Source organism: Mustela nivalis (genome assembly GCF_964662115.1).
Source record: "Mustela nivalis genome assembly, chromosome: 15".
NCBI classification, from domain to species: domain Eukaryota; kingdom Metazoa; phylum Chordata; class Mammalia; order Carnivora; family Mustelidae; genus Mustela; species Mustela nivalis.
Genome location: NC_139034.1, coordinates 35868725 through 35888023, shown reverse-complemented (window position 1 = coordinate 35888023; position 19299 = coordinate 35868725). Strand labels below are relative to the sequence as shown.

Here is a 19299-nt window from a genome sequence, read left to right as displayed (position 1 = left end):
CTAGATTATCTGCTTATGAATCACTTCATCCTGGGTATTCACTAAGTATTTGTTGAATGACTGAAATAAATAAACACATGAATAGATGTGATGTTATACGTCTGGGTTTGTTTGTTTTTTTCTGTATCTTCTTAGCATAAACCTGATGCTTGTTTTCTTAAGCTAAATCTTAGAAGTGATATAGAATGAGAGACTCTACCAATCAGGAAATGCCTTCAGGGACATGTAAACAACAGACTGAACAAAAAGGAAGAGAAATAAAAATAAGGTAACTACCCTTCTCTATTCTACTGTTATTGAAAACTCTAATGATGGGATTATGTGTATGCCAAAATTATTCATTTTACTGAAAGCTACAGTAAGTAAAGGGAAATAATTTATGCAAAAAATATGCTCAATCAATAACCAGAAAATATGTATCAATATTTGTCTAACTCTAGAAGAAAAACAAGATTAAGAAATAAAAAGCTTGATTTTCACTGTTTAAAATAACTGCTCAACCTGAAAATTAAATCCCAGATCTGATTTTCTAATCTGTTGAGCATTCTCTTTGTGAAATGTTCTACTTTTAATGGTTTTTACATTGTAAATATTCCACCAAACCTTATAAAGTACTATTTAAAATTCACTAAAAGTTATTTTTATATAAGTATATCTTATACCAACTTCACAACATTCTCCTCAGTATCTAAGTACCTCAGGACTTGATATTAAGTTAAAAGGTCACAAAAATAGACTAACATTTACATGTCACTTCACAGACTTATTGAAAATATAACATGAGTGTATATTGGACTTAGCTTCTACATGCTAATTGCTTTAGAATCTTACTATATTAATTATTAAATTGTGGATTTCAATATGAGGCCTTTGGCAAAACAAAAAGATGTTTTAAAAAAACCATAAAGGAATAAAAATGTTTCTTGGTTTCTTCATTGTTTACATAGTAGCTCAGTAACTAAATGTACTACTTAAATTATTTCTTCCAGTGATTTAATTATTATCTGCTATGCACAAAGCAGTTGAGTGACACAAGTCCTCTATAAGATATGCTGATGGGAACAATGAGTAAGGGCTTGACCATTGCTGGAAGGAGGATAGCACTCAAAAGGGTCAAATTATAGCAGTGCCAATTAGTTACATACAGTCTATTTCATAAAGTGATTTTACACATAATTGCTATAATAAGTTAGGTTGTACAGCAAAGACATAAGGAAAATTTTTAAATCAACTCAAAAAAATCAAATGAGAGTTAGAATTCAAGTTAATTGTATAATAAAGAAATAAATTTGAGAGATATTCTGGAAGAAATGACAGGATTTATCAACCACCAATACGGCAAGAGGAGAAGTTGGAAAATGAGAATGATGGGGAAGATAATGGTGTCCAACTACCTAAATAATTTATTTTGTTCTTTAAAAAATATGGAATGAAGTAGCACCATAGAGCTAAGCACTGGTGTTCATTCTTATCCCATGCTGAGGAGCTTCTGGCCCCATCTGAGCAATGTATAAAAGGCAGGTGTGACCATCAAGTCACAACATTGAATGTTTTCAGTTCTCATGCCAGAAATTTTATATTCTAATGAGAATTGCCCTTTAAGCACTGTTCTTAGGAGGCTCTGCATTCATTTCACTCATTTCTATTCTCAAAACATTTGGAATACCTCATATATTTGTGTACATGTATAGAGTATCCTTGTTTTATGGGTATTTTTAGGTGAATATTTAAGCTAGTTTCATAACATTTTATGGCTATTTGTTATGCATTATAGTATTCTCTGAACACTATAGTTTCCTATGTCTTTGGGTTGAAAAATGACAGCAACATTGATATATTCTGTAGATCAGAAGTTCATGAGTATTCGGTTATCTTCTGAATTACTGGCCACCTATAGCAGATACACTCCAGCCCCCTTAGGAAGCTAAGTACCATGAGAGTTGACCACACCCCATCATATTCTTAAAATATGCCCAAATCTCACTTTTTATTTTTAATGCTTTTCTTTATAATTTTCATGTATGTAAATTTTTTTGTTCAGAAATACCTTCAAAATTATCTAGTACTACAAGCAGATAATTAGCAGTGACTAAAAGGTCTTATGAATACCTTCTGATGTTGTTCCTCCTTCATCTTTTGCAATTTTTTGTTTTCTTCTTCCTTTAGAGAATCCTTATAAGCCCGGCTTCTGGCCTGTAAATGTATAGGAGAAAAAAAAAAATCATAGGGAAAAGCATTGCCACAATATACTAGTCTGCCTACCACAGGACTGGTTCTAATAACTCAACCTCTACACCAAGCATACAGTAAGCTCTCCATACACACTTGCTTATGGAGTGATTTATGCATATGTCTGAAGATGTCCCAGGGGATATATAAAAACAAGGCTAGTATATGCATAATCATCCAGCACATTTTAAAGGATGATCTAAATGTTTGTTTAATTAAGCTTAGAAAATACCCCTCAGAGATAATCAACATAGTTTATTCTTCTAGTTGTAAGGATTTGAAAAACATATTTAACTTTCCTCTATTTCAAGTATATTCCAACTAACATCAATTCTAACTAGACTCTGGTAAGCAGAGAGCATGGCGATGAAACTGACTTAGAATAAGCCCATCAAGGAGGAGGAAAATCTATAGATTTTACCTCATTTATAACAGCGCCAATGCATTAAATCGCCAGGCATTTATTTTTAGTACTTTAACCCTTAAATTCTATGAAGTAGATTTTATCCTCATTTTGTGAATAAGGAAATGGACTTGGGTATGTGAACTAATTTGACCGGACCACAAGGCCACAGTGGAGTTTCAGTTGCAGCTTGTCAGACTCGGAAGCCCTGATTCTGTCATTCTCCTCCTTGCCTGGGCTGTCCCTCCTTCAGCCTTTCCCACTCCTTTGCTGCTCAGCTAAAATGCTGTTGTATTCAACATATAGGGAACTCAACTAATGCCTTACACATGTAAATTTTGGAAAGTGGGCCCTGCCTAGGAAAAATATTGCTCTCAAATAAAGCTATATTCTTCTGTAAATTATATAGACTCCAAGTAGCTGATCAGTTAATCTCAGAGACAAGCAATAAAGACAGTGACTTTCGAAGCACTGACATACCTACTGCTCATTAATGGTAGCCTATTAAATAGCCTGTCAGCTGGTGATTGATACCATAACATTCCAGAGATGCATTTATTTCTAAGTCTTTGCATCCTTCATCGGTACCTGAAGCTCATTTTTATTTCTGAGAAGGAAAACAAAGGCTGTTCAGAAGCACAAGGGTCATTACTTCTGGCTGAATTAGAGCCTCAAGGGGCCTTGTTGGGAGAAGCAGCACACACAGTAGGATGCCCTCTAGTCCCACTGACCTAGCACGACAGGGTTTCACACACTGGCATAGTGACCGTGCCTTCTGGAATTTATGAGATTTCAAGTATATTGTCTGTTCATTTGTCGTATACGTTCTTGGCTCACAGTGATTTGTAGCCCACCCTCTGTAAGGTAGAGAGGGCAGCCTGATAAGCTAATATGTAGGAAATGCCATTGTTCCCATAAAACTACCAGCAGCATCAGGGCAGCACACTACGTATTTCAGGCCTTGTTCTTTGGACTAATAACCCATAAAGCTTATGAAGGCTGCCCCCCACTGCCTTACTATAATTTTTCTTCAAGCACTTCTTAATTTATTCCCCCATTTTCTGTCACTATAAAAACCTACATTCCATCAAATAATAAGCACTTGCCAGGAAGGGAGAGGCCTTCTACAGCAGTACTACTACATCTGGAGTAGAACTCCAGATGTGTTCAGGAAGCCCTCACACATTCAAACCCTGCTTCATTAGATGAGCAAAAATATCCTAGGATTTTTTCTTATCTAAATCCTAAGCACAAGAGAACTGTGATAAGACACTGAAGGTGGAGAGTTGTTCTCTAATAAGTGGTTCTCTTCTTTTTACTTAGAGAAGGCTAGCCTTTATCACAGTTATTCCATATAAGACCCGAAAGAGGAAAATGGACCAGGGACACACATCTTCTACTCAAGAGATTAAAAGGAGTAATAAAATATTTAGTTAAAGCAGATATGATGGTTGAGTGAGAAATCTAAATTCTATTTGTATAATTTCCTTTTAACATAACCACTTTATTGGCCTTTTATCAGAATAGGGGTCCTAGTTTTTCACTCAGAAAAAAAAGACAGGGATTAGACACAAAGTGTCATTTATAAGGCCACAGAAACTGGGAAGTCACATGGCTCCTCAACTATGAAGAGTTTAAAGTTACTTGGAATCCTAATTCTTGCTTACCCAGCTGTGATTCCCAGGCAGGACAGGAAGTTTCTGTTCAAAAATAATGGGGGAGGGGGAACTTTTGATCACAATTTTTCTTAGTTCTAAATCCTGCAACTTCTGTCATTGTATTCACATGATTTTTCTATCACTAAGTATTAATATAATATCAATACTAAATTTTTGTTATTCAACCAAAATATACATTTTAACTCACCCTTCCCCAAAAGCTATGCTTATAATACCTATGTTCAATAAATAATATGTAAGCCACTATGTGTAATCACTTCATAAGACATGATATCAGACCTTAAGTGATCAGAGCCTGGTGTGGAAGTCAGACAAGATAACTGATGATTACAGTGCAGCATGATGGGTATTATGACAGAAGAAGCTAAAAGGACATTTAATTAAACTGGATCAGAACACCTTCTTGGGGCATCTAGGTGGTTCAGTAGCTTAAGTGTCTGCCTTCAGCTCAGGTCATGATTCCAGGGTTCTGGGATGGAGCTCCAAATAAGGCTTCCTGCTCAGCAGGGAGCCTAGCCTGCTTCACTCCCTGCCTCCTGCTCCCCCTGCTGGTGCTTTTTCTCTGTCAAATAAATCAATAAATAAAATCTTAAAAAAAAAAAAAGAAAGAAAGAAAGAAGGAAACAACAAACACCTTCTCAAAATGGGTTGACATTAAGTTGTGTTTTAAAGAGTGAGTAGGGGAGCACCTGGGTGGCTCAGTCAGTTAAGCGTCTGCCTTTGGCTCAGGTCATGACCCCAGGGTCCTGGGATTGAGCCCCACCTCAGGCTCCCTTCTCAGCATGGGAGTCTGCTTCTCCCTCTCCCTGCTTGTGCTTTCTTTCTCTCTCTGAAATAAATAAATACAATCTTAAAAAAGAAAAATAGCGAGTAGGAATCAGACGAAGCAGGGGGAAGTTTACTGTGTGAACAAATGAAAAATAGCATGGTATTTGTTTGTTAGGGCTGCCATAACAAAGTACACAGTCTGGGTGGCTTAAATACACAGAAATTTATTGTCTCACAGTTCTAGAGACTGGAAGTTCGAAAATTAAGGTATCTTTAATGTTGGTTCCTTCTGAAGTCTGGGAGAGAAGGATCTAGGCCTGTAGATAGCCATCTTCTCCCTGTCTTATCACATCATCTTCGTGGAATACACATTTGTCTCTGTGTCCAGATTCCCCTTTTATAAGGACACCTCTCCTGTTATATTACAGCCCACCCTAATGACCTCATTTTATTTTGATTATTTCTATAAAGACTCAATCTCAAATAGTCACATTGTGAGGTACAGAGGGTCAGGGCTAAATGAATTCTGGGGTGGGCAGGGAGACCACAGTTCAACCCGTGACAAGCATTAGTTTTCCATTTCAAGATGGTGGAATAAATATGTTTCTGCACCATCCTTCTCTCAAAAATTACCCCAAACAGAGGAAAAGATGAGTCAAACTCTACATTCAGAAACCAAGATACATCTGTATTCCCAGACAAAAACCTAGGAAGATGAAGAAACAATAAGCAAAAAGAGGAAAAGAGCGAAACAAAGGACATGCTGGCTGGGATGGAGGATACCCACAAGAAGCCGCTTTTCTCCACAGAGTAACACGAGGGCCCAAGAAGGATGCAACAGCTGGTGAGGACGACGGATGAAAGATAGGAAAGTGCCTCTGTCTGCTCCCACCCTGGAAATTCAGCCAGTAATTCTCCCAATTCTGACAGTAAATCAGAAGGGTATTCTCTGGATAAACTAAACCAGGCACACCTAGCATGGAAGCTCATGGTGGTCAAACCCCAGATGCAGAGTGAAAGGACTGTATAAAGTCCGGGATACTGAGTAGTGAGCTTCCAGACTCCCTTCTTCAAAGTTATCCTCTGCTCCCTGCTCTGGGTCCTCTGAGAGCCAGAGGTGATATTTTGTCCATGAAACAAGAACAGGCTGCTATTATTTTTTAAAGATTTTTATTTATTTGACAGACAGAGATCACAAGTAGGTAGAGAGGCAGGCAGAGAGAGGAGGAAGCAGGCTCCCCACCGAGCAGAGAGCCTGATGCGGGGCTTGATCCCAGGACCCCGGGATCATGACCTGAACCGAAGGCAGAGGCTTTAACCCACTGAGCTACCCAGGCGCCCCAAGGCTGCTATTTTTAAAAAGCAACAAAGAAGAGAGAAGCTCCTGGAAAATAAAAATATCTTCCCTCTCCACAAAGGCGGCCAGTAAAATATTTAGAAGATAGTTAAGAAAATGTGTGAGGGGGCACCTGGGTGGCTCAGTTGGTTGGGCGACTGCCTTCGGCTCAGGTCATGATCCTGGAGTCCCGGGATCGAGTCCCGCATCGGGCTCCCAGCTCCATGGGGGGCCTGCTTCTCTCTCTGACCTTCTCCTCACTCATACTCTCTCTCACTGTCTCTCTCTCAAATAAATAAATAAAATATTAAAAAAAGAAAGAAAGAAAGAAAAAGACTTTCTTTTAAAAAAAAAAAGAAAATGTGTGAGATAACAGAAAACATAAATGGATAAACACACACACACACACACACACACACATGCACACATACATCTCTGCCCCCATTCCTGGCACAGATATCAACAAAGGTTTTAACCTTTGTAACTTCCTAAGTGATAAGAGCATTAGGAGCATCTCTTGGGTTCATATTTCTTTGATTCCATCCCTTACACAGGGCTCCTAAACCCATATAAATTCCTAAGTGTTAAGAGCGTTATAGCATCTTTTGTTCCAGTGAGGCTTCCTGGATGGACTACTGGATGGGAAATGGTCACTAGAAAGACCAAGCCATGATTAGACACTTGGAATTTCCAGACCTGTCCCCTCCAAACCTCCAGAAAGGGGAGAGGGGGTGAATATGGGATTAATTATTGATCATGCCTATGTGATAAAGCCTTCACAAAATCCCAAAAATATGAGGGTTCTGGGAATTTCCAGGTAGATGAACACATCCACACTGGGAGGGTGACCATATCCCAACCCACAGGGACAAAAGCACCTGTAGCTCAGAACACTCCCAGACTTTACTCTTTGCATCTCTTCATCTGGCTGTTTGTTCATCTGTATCCTTCATCATATCCTTTAATAAACTGGTAAACGTATGTAAGTGTTTCCCTTAGTTCTGTGAGCCATTCTATAAAATTAAGGGAACCCAGGAAGGGGGCCATGGGAACCCGCAATTTGTAGCCATGCTGGACAGAAGTTATGTCCTACTACTTGCAGTTTGGCATCTGAAGGAGAGGGCAGTATTGTGGGACTGAGCCCTTAACCTGTGGGAACCTCCAGGTAGATAGTGTCCGAACTGAGTTAAACTATAGGACCCCCGACTGTTGTCACAGAATTAGTTGGTATGAGGCAAGCCCCCACACATCTGTTGTCAGATGTGTGTGTGTGGCAGTCATATGACAGGAAAGGAGACACTCAGGAGGGAAAGGACTGGGGATTTGTCTAACCCAATATGCCAAGGAGGAGAAAAAAAAAAGTCAAAGATAAATTAAAGGAGAAAAATATTTTTTTTTTTCCACAAAGAAGAAAATAAATCCAGGAGACCTAGAATTTCAATAATAAGAATTCCTTAAAGAAAATGAAGGGAAATGAATCAAAGAAATGACACAAGAAAATCTAGAAAACCTAGAACTAGAAATGAGTTTCCAGACTGAAAATGAATATAAATGACCCTCATACTAGACACATCATTACAAAATTACAGAATACCGATTGGGGGTGGAGAAGGAGATATTAAAACATTTCCAGGAGAAGCAGGGTAGAGCCTTTATATATAAGGATTGAAATTCAAATAGCCTTGGATTTCTCAGGAACCAATACTCAAACATAGAATAGCAATGCCTTCAGAATTCTGAAGGAAAATTATTTCTAATTTGGAATACTTACCAGAAAATTACATGCTAAGTGTGAGGACTGAATATAGTTTCAGAAATGCAATGACGTGAGCATGCTTCTTCTCTTGGGAGGCCACTAAATAATATGCTCCATCAAAACAAAGAAATAAAACAGGAAAATAGAAAATAGGCGACCCAGAAATCAGGGGACCCAACATAGGAAAACAAATAAGAGCAATTCCCTGGATGACCTTAAAACAGCGAGCCTTATCCTAGGCTACACGTTAGAATTACCTGGAGAGCTTTAAATGCCCTGAAGCCCAGGCCATAATACAAGAGGATCTCTGAGGTTATGACACAGGCATCAGTGAATTTTAAAGCCCCCCCAGGTGATTCCCATGTATAGATGAGGTTGAGGACCATTTTGTGAAAGGAAAGTCCCAGAACAACAGCTGTGTAGGAGGCCAAATGAACAACCAGTCCAGGTTAAGGCAGAAGAGTGCTGCAAAGGGGCTGGTTCCAGGAGGGAAAAAAACCCGAAATTGACAGGTTATCTCACAGGAACAAAATGGAAAATTGTGTGGAAATTTGCACCAGACACACTTGTTGGAACAGTCAAAAAATCTGAAGGAGGGCAGTCAGATGTTCAGAGGAAACTAAGCAAATGTTAAAACACAATTTTCGAGAAGTCGTAAAAGAAAGAAAATGCAAAGTATACTAACTGGATTGGCAGTGAGAAAAGAATTATGTAGCCACTGCCTCTTGATAAAGTGGGGTGGGTGATGATGGTGAGTAGTGATCCCAGAGCATCCATCTCCCTGGAGGTCAGAGATCTGGCTGGTGTATTTCCAGGGGTCCCACAGGCAAATTGACTTGACTCGCCAGTTAAAAGCAGAATTCCTCAGGTGGTGGTTGTTGTTAAGCTATCTATAAACTTTTTAAAGGAGACTTGTCTAATAAATAAAGAAATGAAAAAGTTGATTGTAAAAGAATGGAAAAAAGATATGCCAGGAATGCTGGACAAACCAAAGGACTACAGTCTTCAGTACAGGAAAACAGTACTAGGGTTAGAGAGGGTGAGTTCCTAATGATAGAGTTCCATTTTCCAGAAAGCTACACAATTTTAAAATGATATGCACCTATAAAATGAAAATGGTAAACAATAAGAAGAAATTGCCAAATTCACTATTATGCTAGTAAATCGCAAAACTCACTTCTTAAGATTATAAAATATTAAACTGTTGAATATTTGAATAACACAATAAACTTGGCTTAATGGACTTATAAAGCATCCTCTACCCAGTCATGTATTAAAAGGAGTCCAAATAAAACTCAAAGAAGCAACATCATACAGACCATGTTCTCATAATGCAATTACATTGTAAACCAATGACAAAAATAATTTTTGAAGAGCACATAAAATTCAAATTTTAAATTATGTGTAAGTAATAATGGATCAAAGGACAAATCAAATTTTTAATTTAAATATTCTTAAGAGATTATGCTGAGTGAAATGTCAAGGAGAGGGAGCCAATTATCATATGGTTTCACTTATTTGTGGGGCATAAGAAATAACACAGAAGACATGGGGAGATGGAGAGGAGAAAGGAGTTGGGGGAAATTGGAGGGGGAGGCAAACCTTGAGAGACTATGGACTCTGAAAAACAATCTGAGGGTTTTGGAGGGGCAGGGGTTGGGAGTTTGGGTGAGGCTGGTGGTGGGTATTATGGAGGGCATATATTGCATGGAGCACTGGGTGTGGTACATAAAGAATTCTGGAACACTGAAAAGAAATTTTAAAAATAAAATTAAAAATTAAAAAAAAAAAAAGAATTATGTAGCCATAGTAAGAGAAAGCATGAAATACTGAATTTTAGGAGAATGGAAGGGAAGGAATAAATTAACAAAATCTGAACTTAATTAGTCAAGCAATAGTAATCTATACATTACGAGATACATGAATCCAAATAACAAACAGCTAGGAGAGTATGATAGAATGAATAATGGTGCCCCAAAGATGTTCACATCCCAATGCCTAGAAGCTGTGAATGTCACCTTATAGCAAAAGGGACTTTGCAGAAATGGAGGATTCTGAGATAGAAGAGGATCCTGGATGATCCGGGTGAGCCCAGTGTAATCACAAGGGTCCTTACAGGAGGAAGGCAAGAAAGTCAAAGGGAACTGACATAAGATGAAAGCAGAGAGTAGATGCAGCCACGTGCTGAGCAGCCAGAGTGTCGGTAGCCAAAGGGAAGCTAGAAGAAGCAAGGAACGGATTCCTTGAGCCTGCCTCGAGCCTCCAGGAGAAGCTAATTTAGCCCCTTCATACTCATTGCTGACTTCTGACGTCCAGATCTGTAATGGAATAAATCTGTGCTGCCTTAAGCCACTAAGTTTGCAGTCATTTATTACAGCAGCAATGGGAAAAAAATTTTTTTGAGCCACAACTGACATTACATTATATTAGTTTCAGGTGTATAGCATAATGATTCAATGTTTGTGTATACTGCAAAATGATCACAATAAGTCTAGTTAATATCTGTCACCAAACATAGTTACAAAGTGTTTTCCTTATGACATGAACTTTTAAGATCTACTCTCTTAGCAACTTTCAAATACACAGCCCAGTGTTGTTAACTAGAATTACATACAAGGAGTTTAAAATATTGGGAGTGGGCATGAGATGGAAAAGGTGGAAGGGACACATGTCGTTCTTTAAGTGTTGACTTTTTAAAAACATGTGGCACATGAATAAAAGTTTAACCAAACTGCATTAGGACTTCCAAGGAGCGGAAGTGAAAGGAAATGGCTGGAAAGACATGAGTTATGGAGCAGTGCCCCCAAATGTTAATGTGTACACAAGCCACCACAGACTGTTAAAATGCAGCTTCCTATTCAGGTCTGGAGTGGGGCCTGAGATTCATCAAGGCCTCCATAGGCTCCCAGGTGATGTCCATGCTCCTGGTCCATACCCCACACCTGGAGTAGCAGAGACCTAGATTCTGTGCAGAGAAAGGTATCATGCAGGGAGGGAGGGGAGCAGAGGGCAGAAAAGGCTTTGTGTTTAAGCTAAAGAATTTTGACTTTATCTTTAATGATACAGGGAGCCACTGGGCAGTGGCTAAACAAAATGAGACTTTTTACATTATTATTCTCTATGGAGGAGGAGGCCTGAGACAACCAAGTGGAATGGAAACCATTTCTTGTATAACCAGAAACATTCAATGTTAATGTTTAGGGAAGGCATGTTGATGCTGGGACTTCTGACTACACACACACACACACACACACACACACACAGAGTACAGAGAACTGTATCAATCCATGTGTAAGTAAACACTGCATCTGTTGTCTGAAGTTCTTTTGTGTATCAAAGGAATTTTCTTGTGTCTTGATGGAATTATATAGTATTTATTAGATTCCCATCTGCCCATGGAAGATCCACATTTAAGGAAGTATGATTAGAATAATTTCCTCAGAAAAGTTGCATTATGTTAAAAAAAAAATTTTTTTTTAACTTGAAACCTTGCCGCTCATCACATCCCATATAAATGGGTACCACACAGTGCTCACATTCCATACACTGACCATAGGTGAGGCAAACTGCTGGTGTCTTCTCCCCATGTCACAAAAGTGCCCAGTGTACGTGCAGCTTTCCTAAAGTGTTAGAAAATTTTCTGCAGAGCGTCCTCAGAGGCATTCTATGCATATGGATTAGACAGAATGAGAAAAGTACAATATGGGTAAAAAAAAAAATCACTTAAAAATATATTGAACACTGGGGCGCCTGGGTGGCTCAGTGGGTTAAGCCTCTGCCTTCGGCTCAGGTCATGATCCCAGGGTCCTGGGATCGAGCCCCACATCAGGCTCTCTGCTCAGCCAGGAGCCTGCTTCCCCCTCTCTCTCTGCCTGCCTCTCTGCCTACTTGTGATCTCTCTGTGTCAAATAAATAAAATAAAATCTTTAAAAAAAAATATATATATATATATATTGAACACCAACAAATTATTAATAGTTTGTTGTTGAAAGGGGAGCAGCTATTGAATGCAGCTCATAAAGAACCATCCCGGGGGCACCTGGGTGGCTCAGTGGGTTAAGCCGCTGCCTTCGGCTCAGGTCATGTTCTCAGGGTCCTGGGATCGAGTCCCGCATCAGGCTCTCCGCTCAGCGGGGAGCCTGCTTCCCTCTCCCTCTCTCTCTCTGCCTACTTGTGATCTTTCTCTGTCAAATACATAAATAAAATCTTTGAAAAAAAGAAAAAAAAAAAGAACCATCCCAGGTCCAATGCTGCCCTATATTGTCTATTAATAGCTCTGAGGATCGTGTGACTAAGGCACTAATCAATCTACAGAAAACACAGCTCTGGGAGAGATGAGTCATGTTTTGGACAACAATATTAAAATTCAGGATGATCTTGTTAAATTGAAGAAACAAGCCAAAAAGCAATTGAGCAGGCACACACAGTTTTGCCAGGTGTTTCAAACCATAGGATTCGGGAAGCCCTCAAACAAAATCAAGACCATCCTGGCAGCCAAGCACCTAGTTGATAAAGCTATCCAGTTCCTGACTTCCCTTCCCTCCCTAACAGCCACAGGGTATCTGGATAGACATCAAGGACTGTCCCTACACAGGATTTAACTCTACTACCTACAGCTACTCAAGTCTCTCCTCTATGGCCCTGCAGTGAGGGAAGGAATGTGACAGGATTTGTGGCAAGTCTAGACTGGGAACACCATATTAGAAGTGGACCAAAAAAATAAGGAACATTTCAACTTTTGTAAGAGCATAATGACTTTTCCCAACAAGTGCCATAATGTGTTCTTGACATTCTAAAACATGATCACTAAAGGAGGATGGAGAAGATGAAGATCAGGTTTCTCTAACCTCTTATTTACGTATCCAAACTCTGGAAAAGTGAACACTCTAGAAAACTTAAATCCATCTTTTCTTTCAACTATAACCTCTTCCCAGAGGCATCCTTAATTACATTTACTTTCGTGTCCCCAGTTAGCTTGTCAATAACCAAGGCCCTGCCAACTTGACCTTGTAAGTGGTTTTCTGACCTATGCTCTATTATCTCCATCCTCCCACCCACTGACCTACTTCATGTCTTCATTATTCCTCACCTGGACTAATACAGAGCCTCTTAGAGGCCTCTTTATTCCTTTAGAGCCATCCTTCACATGGTTACCAGTATGATTCTGCCGAAATACAAATCTGACCTTGAACCTTCCCTGAAAATTTTTAGTATCTTTAGCACTCAAAGAATGAGATCCAAGTTTTCCAAAGCATCATACAAATGTTTCACTGGGAGCACCACAGGATTCCCAGGTGAGGCATTTCTGGATGGTCTTGATGTCTAGAGGATGCTACTAGCATTTTGTGCTCAGGGGTAAGGGATGCCACACATCCTGCAGTACCCAAGACACCCTAGAGAATGAACTACCCCCACCCAAACTGCCACCTGACTCCCCTCATGATTCCTGCATCCTTCTTCAGCCTTCTCTAGAAGAGTGAGCTACACAACTCTTATTCCCTAACATAAGCTGTGCATTTTCTTGCCATTATGCCTTAATTCTTGCTTTTATGTTCTACTTCCTGACACCCGGAATGACTCCTCATGTTACTGACTCATCCTTTAAGCTCTAACTTTCTGTTATATGCTCTACACTCACCTGTCCACTTTATAACTATGGTTTTCTCTTTCACTTAATAAAAGTCCCTCCAGGCAGAGACTGTATGCACTTGGTAGACCCTATGTAAACATAAAAATCTGAAGGACAGAAAAATAGATGGATGACTAGGTGAGCTCAAAGGCTTTTCGGAGGCTGAAAGGTGCCCATAATGTAGATAACAAGTGGGCATTGTTTTATAGTTTGAAGGAAGCAACAGTTGAAGTCAAAGTTTCAGATCAGGTCATCTGCCTTTAGTCCCAACAATCTATGATAAGGATATTCTATGCCCTTAGTCCTCATTCCCTAAATGCCTCTTTACAAAGTACCAGATGGCAACCCTGCATGGCATCCCACTTACCCAAGTTGAAGACTGTGGGTCATGAAGAGCAATTTGATGGGTACTTCTGTCTGGCAACTCTGCAGCCAGTCTGCTCAGGAACTCAGCAGTTTTGCTAGAAGAAATACAAATAGATATTAGTGCTTTCATGAAAATAGAAATATTATTTATTGTGCCTTTGGATACTAGCATAGACTTTTATTGGGTGATGACTGAAAATCTCCTGAGTAGAACAAAAGGTGAGTTTGAGTACAAGGTAGTATAGAAAACCAAAACAAAATGCTATTGCAAGATCACATTATTGAACAACGTTAGTCTGAAAAAATATAAAATTAGGTTTGTGGAATATGAACCTATGATTTCATATTTTCTACTTCAAGTACCCTGACATGGAGATAAATGCTCTCTCAGATTCCACAGCGTGGGGTTCTAATTTCCCTTCTGAGCATTAAAGCTTGACCCTCAGACTTCACGAAAGAGCTGTGATACAATGGGTCCCCTGTGACTCTCATTCCACACTGGTTTTACATGGCCCTTGATTCACTGTCTCCTCTCATTTCCCTCATGGCTTTGACTACTCTCAGGACACATAGTCCCTCCAATTCAGTAACTCTTTTTTTTTTTTTTTGAAGATTTTATTTATCTATTTGACAGACAGAGATCACAAGTAGGCAGAGAGGTGGGATGGGGGGAGGCAGGCTCCCTGTGGAGCAGAGAGCCCGATGCAGGGCTTGACCCCAGGACCCTGGGACCATGACCTGAGCCGAAAGCAGAGGCTTTAACCCACTGAGCCACCCAGGCGCCCCTCCAATTCAGTAACTCTTAACCAAATATGGATCATGGACCACCTCCCTTTGGGATTCTGAAAGCAAGGACGAACACTCTCTCTCTCCATACACACACATACACGTGCATGCATGTGTGTGCATGCGCGCGCGCGCACACACACACACACACCCTTCACATTGATTTGTACCTCCCGTGGAACTTAAGAAGTGCTGCTGGTCTAGCCTGCATTTCTGATATCTCTTTTTAGCTCAGAAAGATTGGCCTAGAAATATTATCATCAGTTTTAATAAGAAGTTCTTTGATTCCCCCCCCCAATCCCAAACCATTGGAGGCACCTGGGTGGCTCAGTCAGTTAAACATCTGACACTTGCTTTTGGCTAAGGTCATGATCTCAAGGTCATGAGATGGAGCCCCAGGTCAGGCTCTACACTCATCGGGGAGTCTGCTTGAGATTCTCTCTCCATCTCTCTTTTCCCTCTCCTGCTCTCCTTTTTTTCTCTCTCTCAAAAAATAAATAAATCTTGGGGGGCCTGGGTGGCTCAGTGGGTTGAAGCCTCTACCTTCGGCTCGGGTCATGGTCCTAGGGTCCTGGGACCAAGCCCCGCGTCGGGCTCTCTGCTCAGCGGGGAGCCTGCTTCCTCCCCTCTCTCTCTCTACCTGCCTCTCTACCTACTTGTGATCTTGGTCTGTCAAATAAATAAATAAAATCTTTTAAATAAATAAATCTTTTAAAAAAAGAAAAAACCCATCATCCCAATCCCTCCACTCCCCTATGTCAGGCAAAGCACACTAGAATTATTTCCTAGCCCTTACCTCAGTGACTTTCCCATGCTGCCTACCATTGATTTCTATTCCTTTGTCCTTTCCTATTGTAATTTATGGGATTTTTGCTACCATATTTCACATTCACATCCAAATACCTCATAGAGGCCTAATTTATATTACATCTGCCTTCCTCCTTCTCTCAGTTATCCCTCTTCTTCCCCCTAATATTTTAGTCCTACTGCTACGATCCAGTTCATCAAGCCCTTAAGATGTGGTCATCAAAGGAAACACAACTGGTCTGGTAAAAATAAATGGCATCCAGTGGAAGGAAAAGTCAAAACAAGGAATTCAAAAGTAAACAGAAATGCCCACCTCACTTCAAATAATTACTTAGATAGAACATGGCATTTGAACAAGGTCAGAAGCTTAAGCTAGGAAAGGAAGAGCATAAAGTTAAGCGACGTACATAACCCTGAGGAACATAAGGCTTCGGCAGTTGAGACAAACAGCTTCTCCATTTGTCTAGGATTGCTTATCTTGCCCAGAATAGACAAGGAGACTAATGAAGTCGCAGAATCTGGAAGCTGCCCTACTGTCTCGGGGCTTTATGAAGTCATCAGTCAAAAGTGTTAAAAGAAGAGAGTTGCCAGAAGTTTGGATGAGATTTCTGAATATCCTTAGCTGAATTCAGACATAGGAAAAGCAGTAAAAAAGAAACACTGTGATAAACAACGAAGGAACTTCAGGCCAAGTTGACTGGCCGCCCTGCATTGTGTACTAATGGTTGCATCTTAACTGCTAGTGCCAAGTACTTAACTGCAGAGCCAATCACTAGCCATGGCCTCTCTGCCAATTATGACTGCCCCACTTATACCACAGGATTAAATCATAATGACAGGGCCACAGGACTGTCACAGGAATGCAAGTTGGGGTCTGTGCAGAATGCAGATTATTCCCAAAGATTAACTGTATAAGCAAGCCAAGTTCCAAGCTACTTATTTCTCTACTATTAGTACCATGCCTACATATATAATTTAATTACCATATATTGGCCAAAACTAAATTGGGATCCTGGTAGGCAATTGTGGTCATATTTAATAAAAATAAAATATACAACCTCCTTGAAGGCAAAAGTAGGAGAATCTCCTGGTGGGAAGTCTAACAAGACTAAGAACCCCAGACTGCAGCACTGAGTTACATTTCTCTTGGTGTTTCTTGCCCTTTGTCATTCGTGTGACTCTGCCACCTATCAAGGGGAATGACCCTCTTTTGCTTTATCACTCTAACCCAAGCATAAATAGATCACTCCTTTCATTTATTCTCTACAGAACTGATGGAAGGATTACCAATAACTCAGACTTAGAAGATTTTGTCCACTCATGTCCAACTTAAGATCTTCAAGGGTCATTTCTGCTTGTTTTTAGGGTGATTCCTCTGGCTTATCCTAAAAGGTATCTTCAGGATAACCTCACTTCAACATAACCCAGTTGCAGTAGAGAATGCTAAATGTCCAAACTCATGTTCTCCTCTTCTAGTCACACAACTTGACGACATTTCCTGGTCTCCCTTGCAGTTAATTTTGGGCACAGGGTTGAGTCTTGACCAATAGAACATGAAAGGGCATGATGCATACCCTTTCCAGGATTAACTAATTACAAACTTCTTACACATGCCCCTCCATACATTTCTCTCCTTCTGGCTGGCTGGAGTAAAGATAAATCCCAGCACAAGCTTGAAAATTGTATGTAGAAGGCAGGAAAGCCTATATTGGCTCAGTGCCTGACTATATGAGTAAAGAGGGCCTCCACTCAAACTTGTTCACCCATGCCTTAAATGAGCAAGAAAAAAAACCCATATTACTCAATCTATATATACTTTAAAGTCTATTACATCCCCTAGAATACCCTTATAACACAAAATAAAGAAATATACAAGAGAATCATTTCTTAATTCAGGTGATCAACTCCAAAAGTATAAGTTAGTATAAGAGCTGAGGAAAAAGAGGGGGAAAAAAAAGATTTTGAAGGATTCAGCTAGGCAGCTTAGGTATTTCAGAACCTTAGTTGGGGGAGGAAAAGGTGGGAAAGGGGAAGAATCTATTCATCCTTGAGCTTTGTCTTCTTGTCAGTTCTAGAAGCTACTACCTAGGCCCAGAGTATATAAAAGTATGATAACCTTCCAGATGCTAGGGAGGGTGTCTTGCAAAACACATCCCTTTATAAATTGTTAATGGAAGGGAAAATCAGTGTTACCACTTCGGAAAGTAATTTGACAATACTTAGTAGAGTTGAGTATATGTGTCATGTCTAAATGCCTACTCTAGAGAAACTCTTATATAGGTATTTAAAGACACCTGAACAGCATCATTTGTAAAAGTCTCAGAGATAGAGAGAAGGAAGATAGATTGAGCCAGGTGTGGGATGGGGTGGGAGAGATGAGAATGGAAAGGAAAAGGGAAATGAACTGGATCTACATCAAGAATCAATATGGTTCAGTTCCAAAAAACAGCATCCAGTGGGGGAGAGGGGGAATTGTGAAAGTATGATACAGTGATCAAAATATCTGAAGGACGCAAAACAATATTCTGAATATATGAGTGGAGGGGGCTCTGTGTTTTCATATATATGTAATAAAATTGGAAAAATACACATGATGAGAAAAAGAAAAGCAGCTCAAAACATCTGGGAACTGTTCTAACACATCTACAACTCAATGTTATTACAAACTAATCTGACTAAACTATGTTGTTCTACTAATGGACAAAAATGGTCCCACAGAGCATCCATTTCACACAAGTATATCTCACAAATTACCAAATATCCCCCATCTTGATAAATGAATGGCAACTTCCTCACCAGTTACAGCTTTATACTCATCTAGCCTGTCCTTCCTATAGGTAAGATTTACCGAGACACCCATAGAATCATCCCCACGTGCTGACAACACATAACCCAGATCAATCCCCTGCTTCTTTTTTTTTTAAGATTTTATTTATTTATTTGACAAACAGAGACACAGTAAGAGAGGGAACACAAGCAGCAGGAGTGGGAGAGGGAGAAGCATGCTTCCTGCTGAGCATGGAGCCCGATATGGGGCTCGATCCCAGGACCCTGGGATCATGACCTCAGCCGAAGGCAGATCTTAATGACTGAGCCACTCAGGCGCCTCTATCCCCTGCTTCTTTAGACCCTTCCCAAAATTACCCAATCAAAACCTAAATCCTAATCAGTTATTCCTGGCAGCCTTACTGAGATATCCCACCATTTCTTATGTTGTGTGTTTTCTTTACCTACAACAAGTAATAAACCTAGCATGTTCAACTACAGGTGTATCCCTGGTGGTCTTTGGCTGAAGGGCACTGACAAATGTTACATACCAGAACAGCTGTTAATGCTACCAGAATGATGGAGGGATGGGGGGAAGAGTGAAAGGTTTCATCAGTGTCTATGCCATTTAAATTTCTTTTTAAAAACGAACCACATGGGGCACCTGGGTAGCTCAGTGGGTTAAGCCTCTGCCTTTGGCTTGGGTCATGGTCTCGGGGTCCTGGGATTGAGCCCCTCATCAGCTCTCTGCTCAGCAGGGAGCCTGCTTCCCCA

The 19299-nt window shown here is 40.1% G+C and overlaps 1 protein-coding gene across 4 annotated transcripts in view; it reads right to left on the bottom strand.

The window, feature by feature from the left end:
- The window catches only part of EPSTI1 (epithelial stromal interaction 1), a 91024-nt gene that overhangs the window by 26039 nt on the left and 45686 nt on the right, over nucleotides 1-19299 (bottom strand). For 2 of the 4 annotated variants that reach the window (XM_082701375.1, XM_082701377.1), the window contains 3 exons: nucleotides 14168-14261; nucleotides 4300-4332; nucleotides 2110-2193 (listed from right to left, as the gene is read on the bottom strand). In XM_082701375.1, the coding sequence (XP_082557501.1) occupies nucleotides 2110-2193; nucleotides 4300-4332; nucleotides 14168-14261 (211 nt within the window). The remainder of the gene's footprint in view (nucleotides 1-2109; nucleotides 2194-4299; nucleotides 4333-14167; nucleotides 14262-19299) is intronic. The other 2 variants (XM_082701376.1, XM_082701378.1) reach the window with 1 other exon arrangement.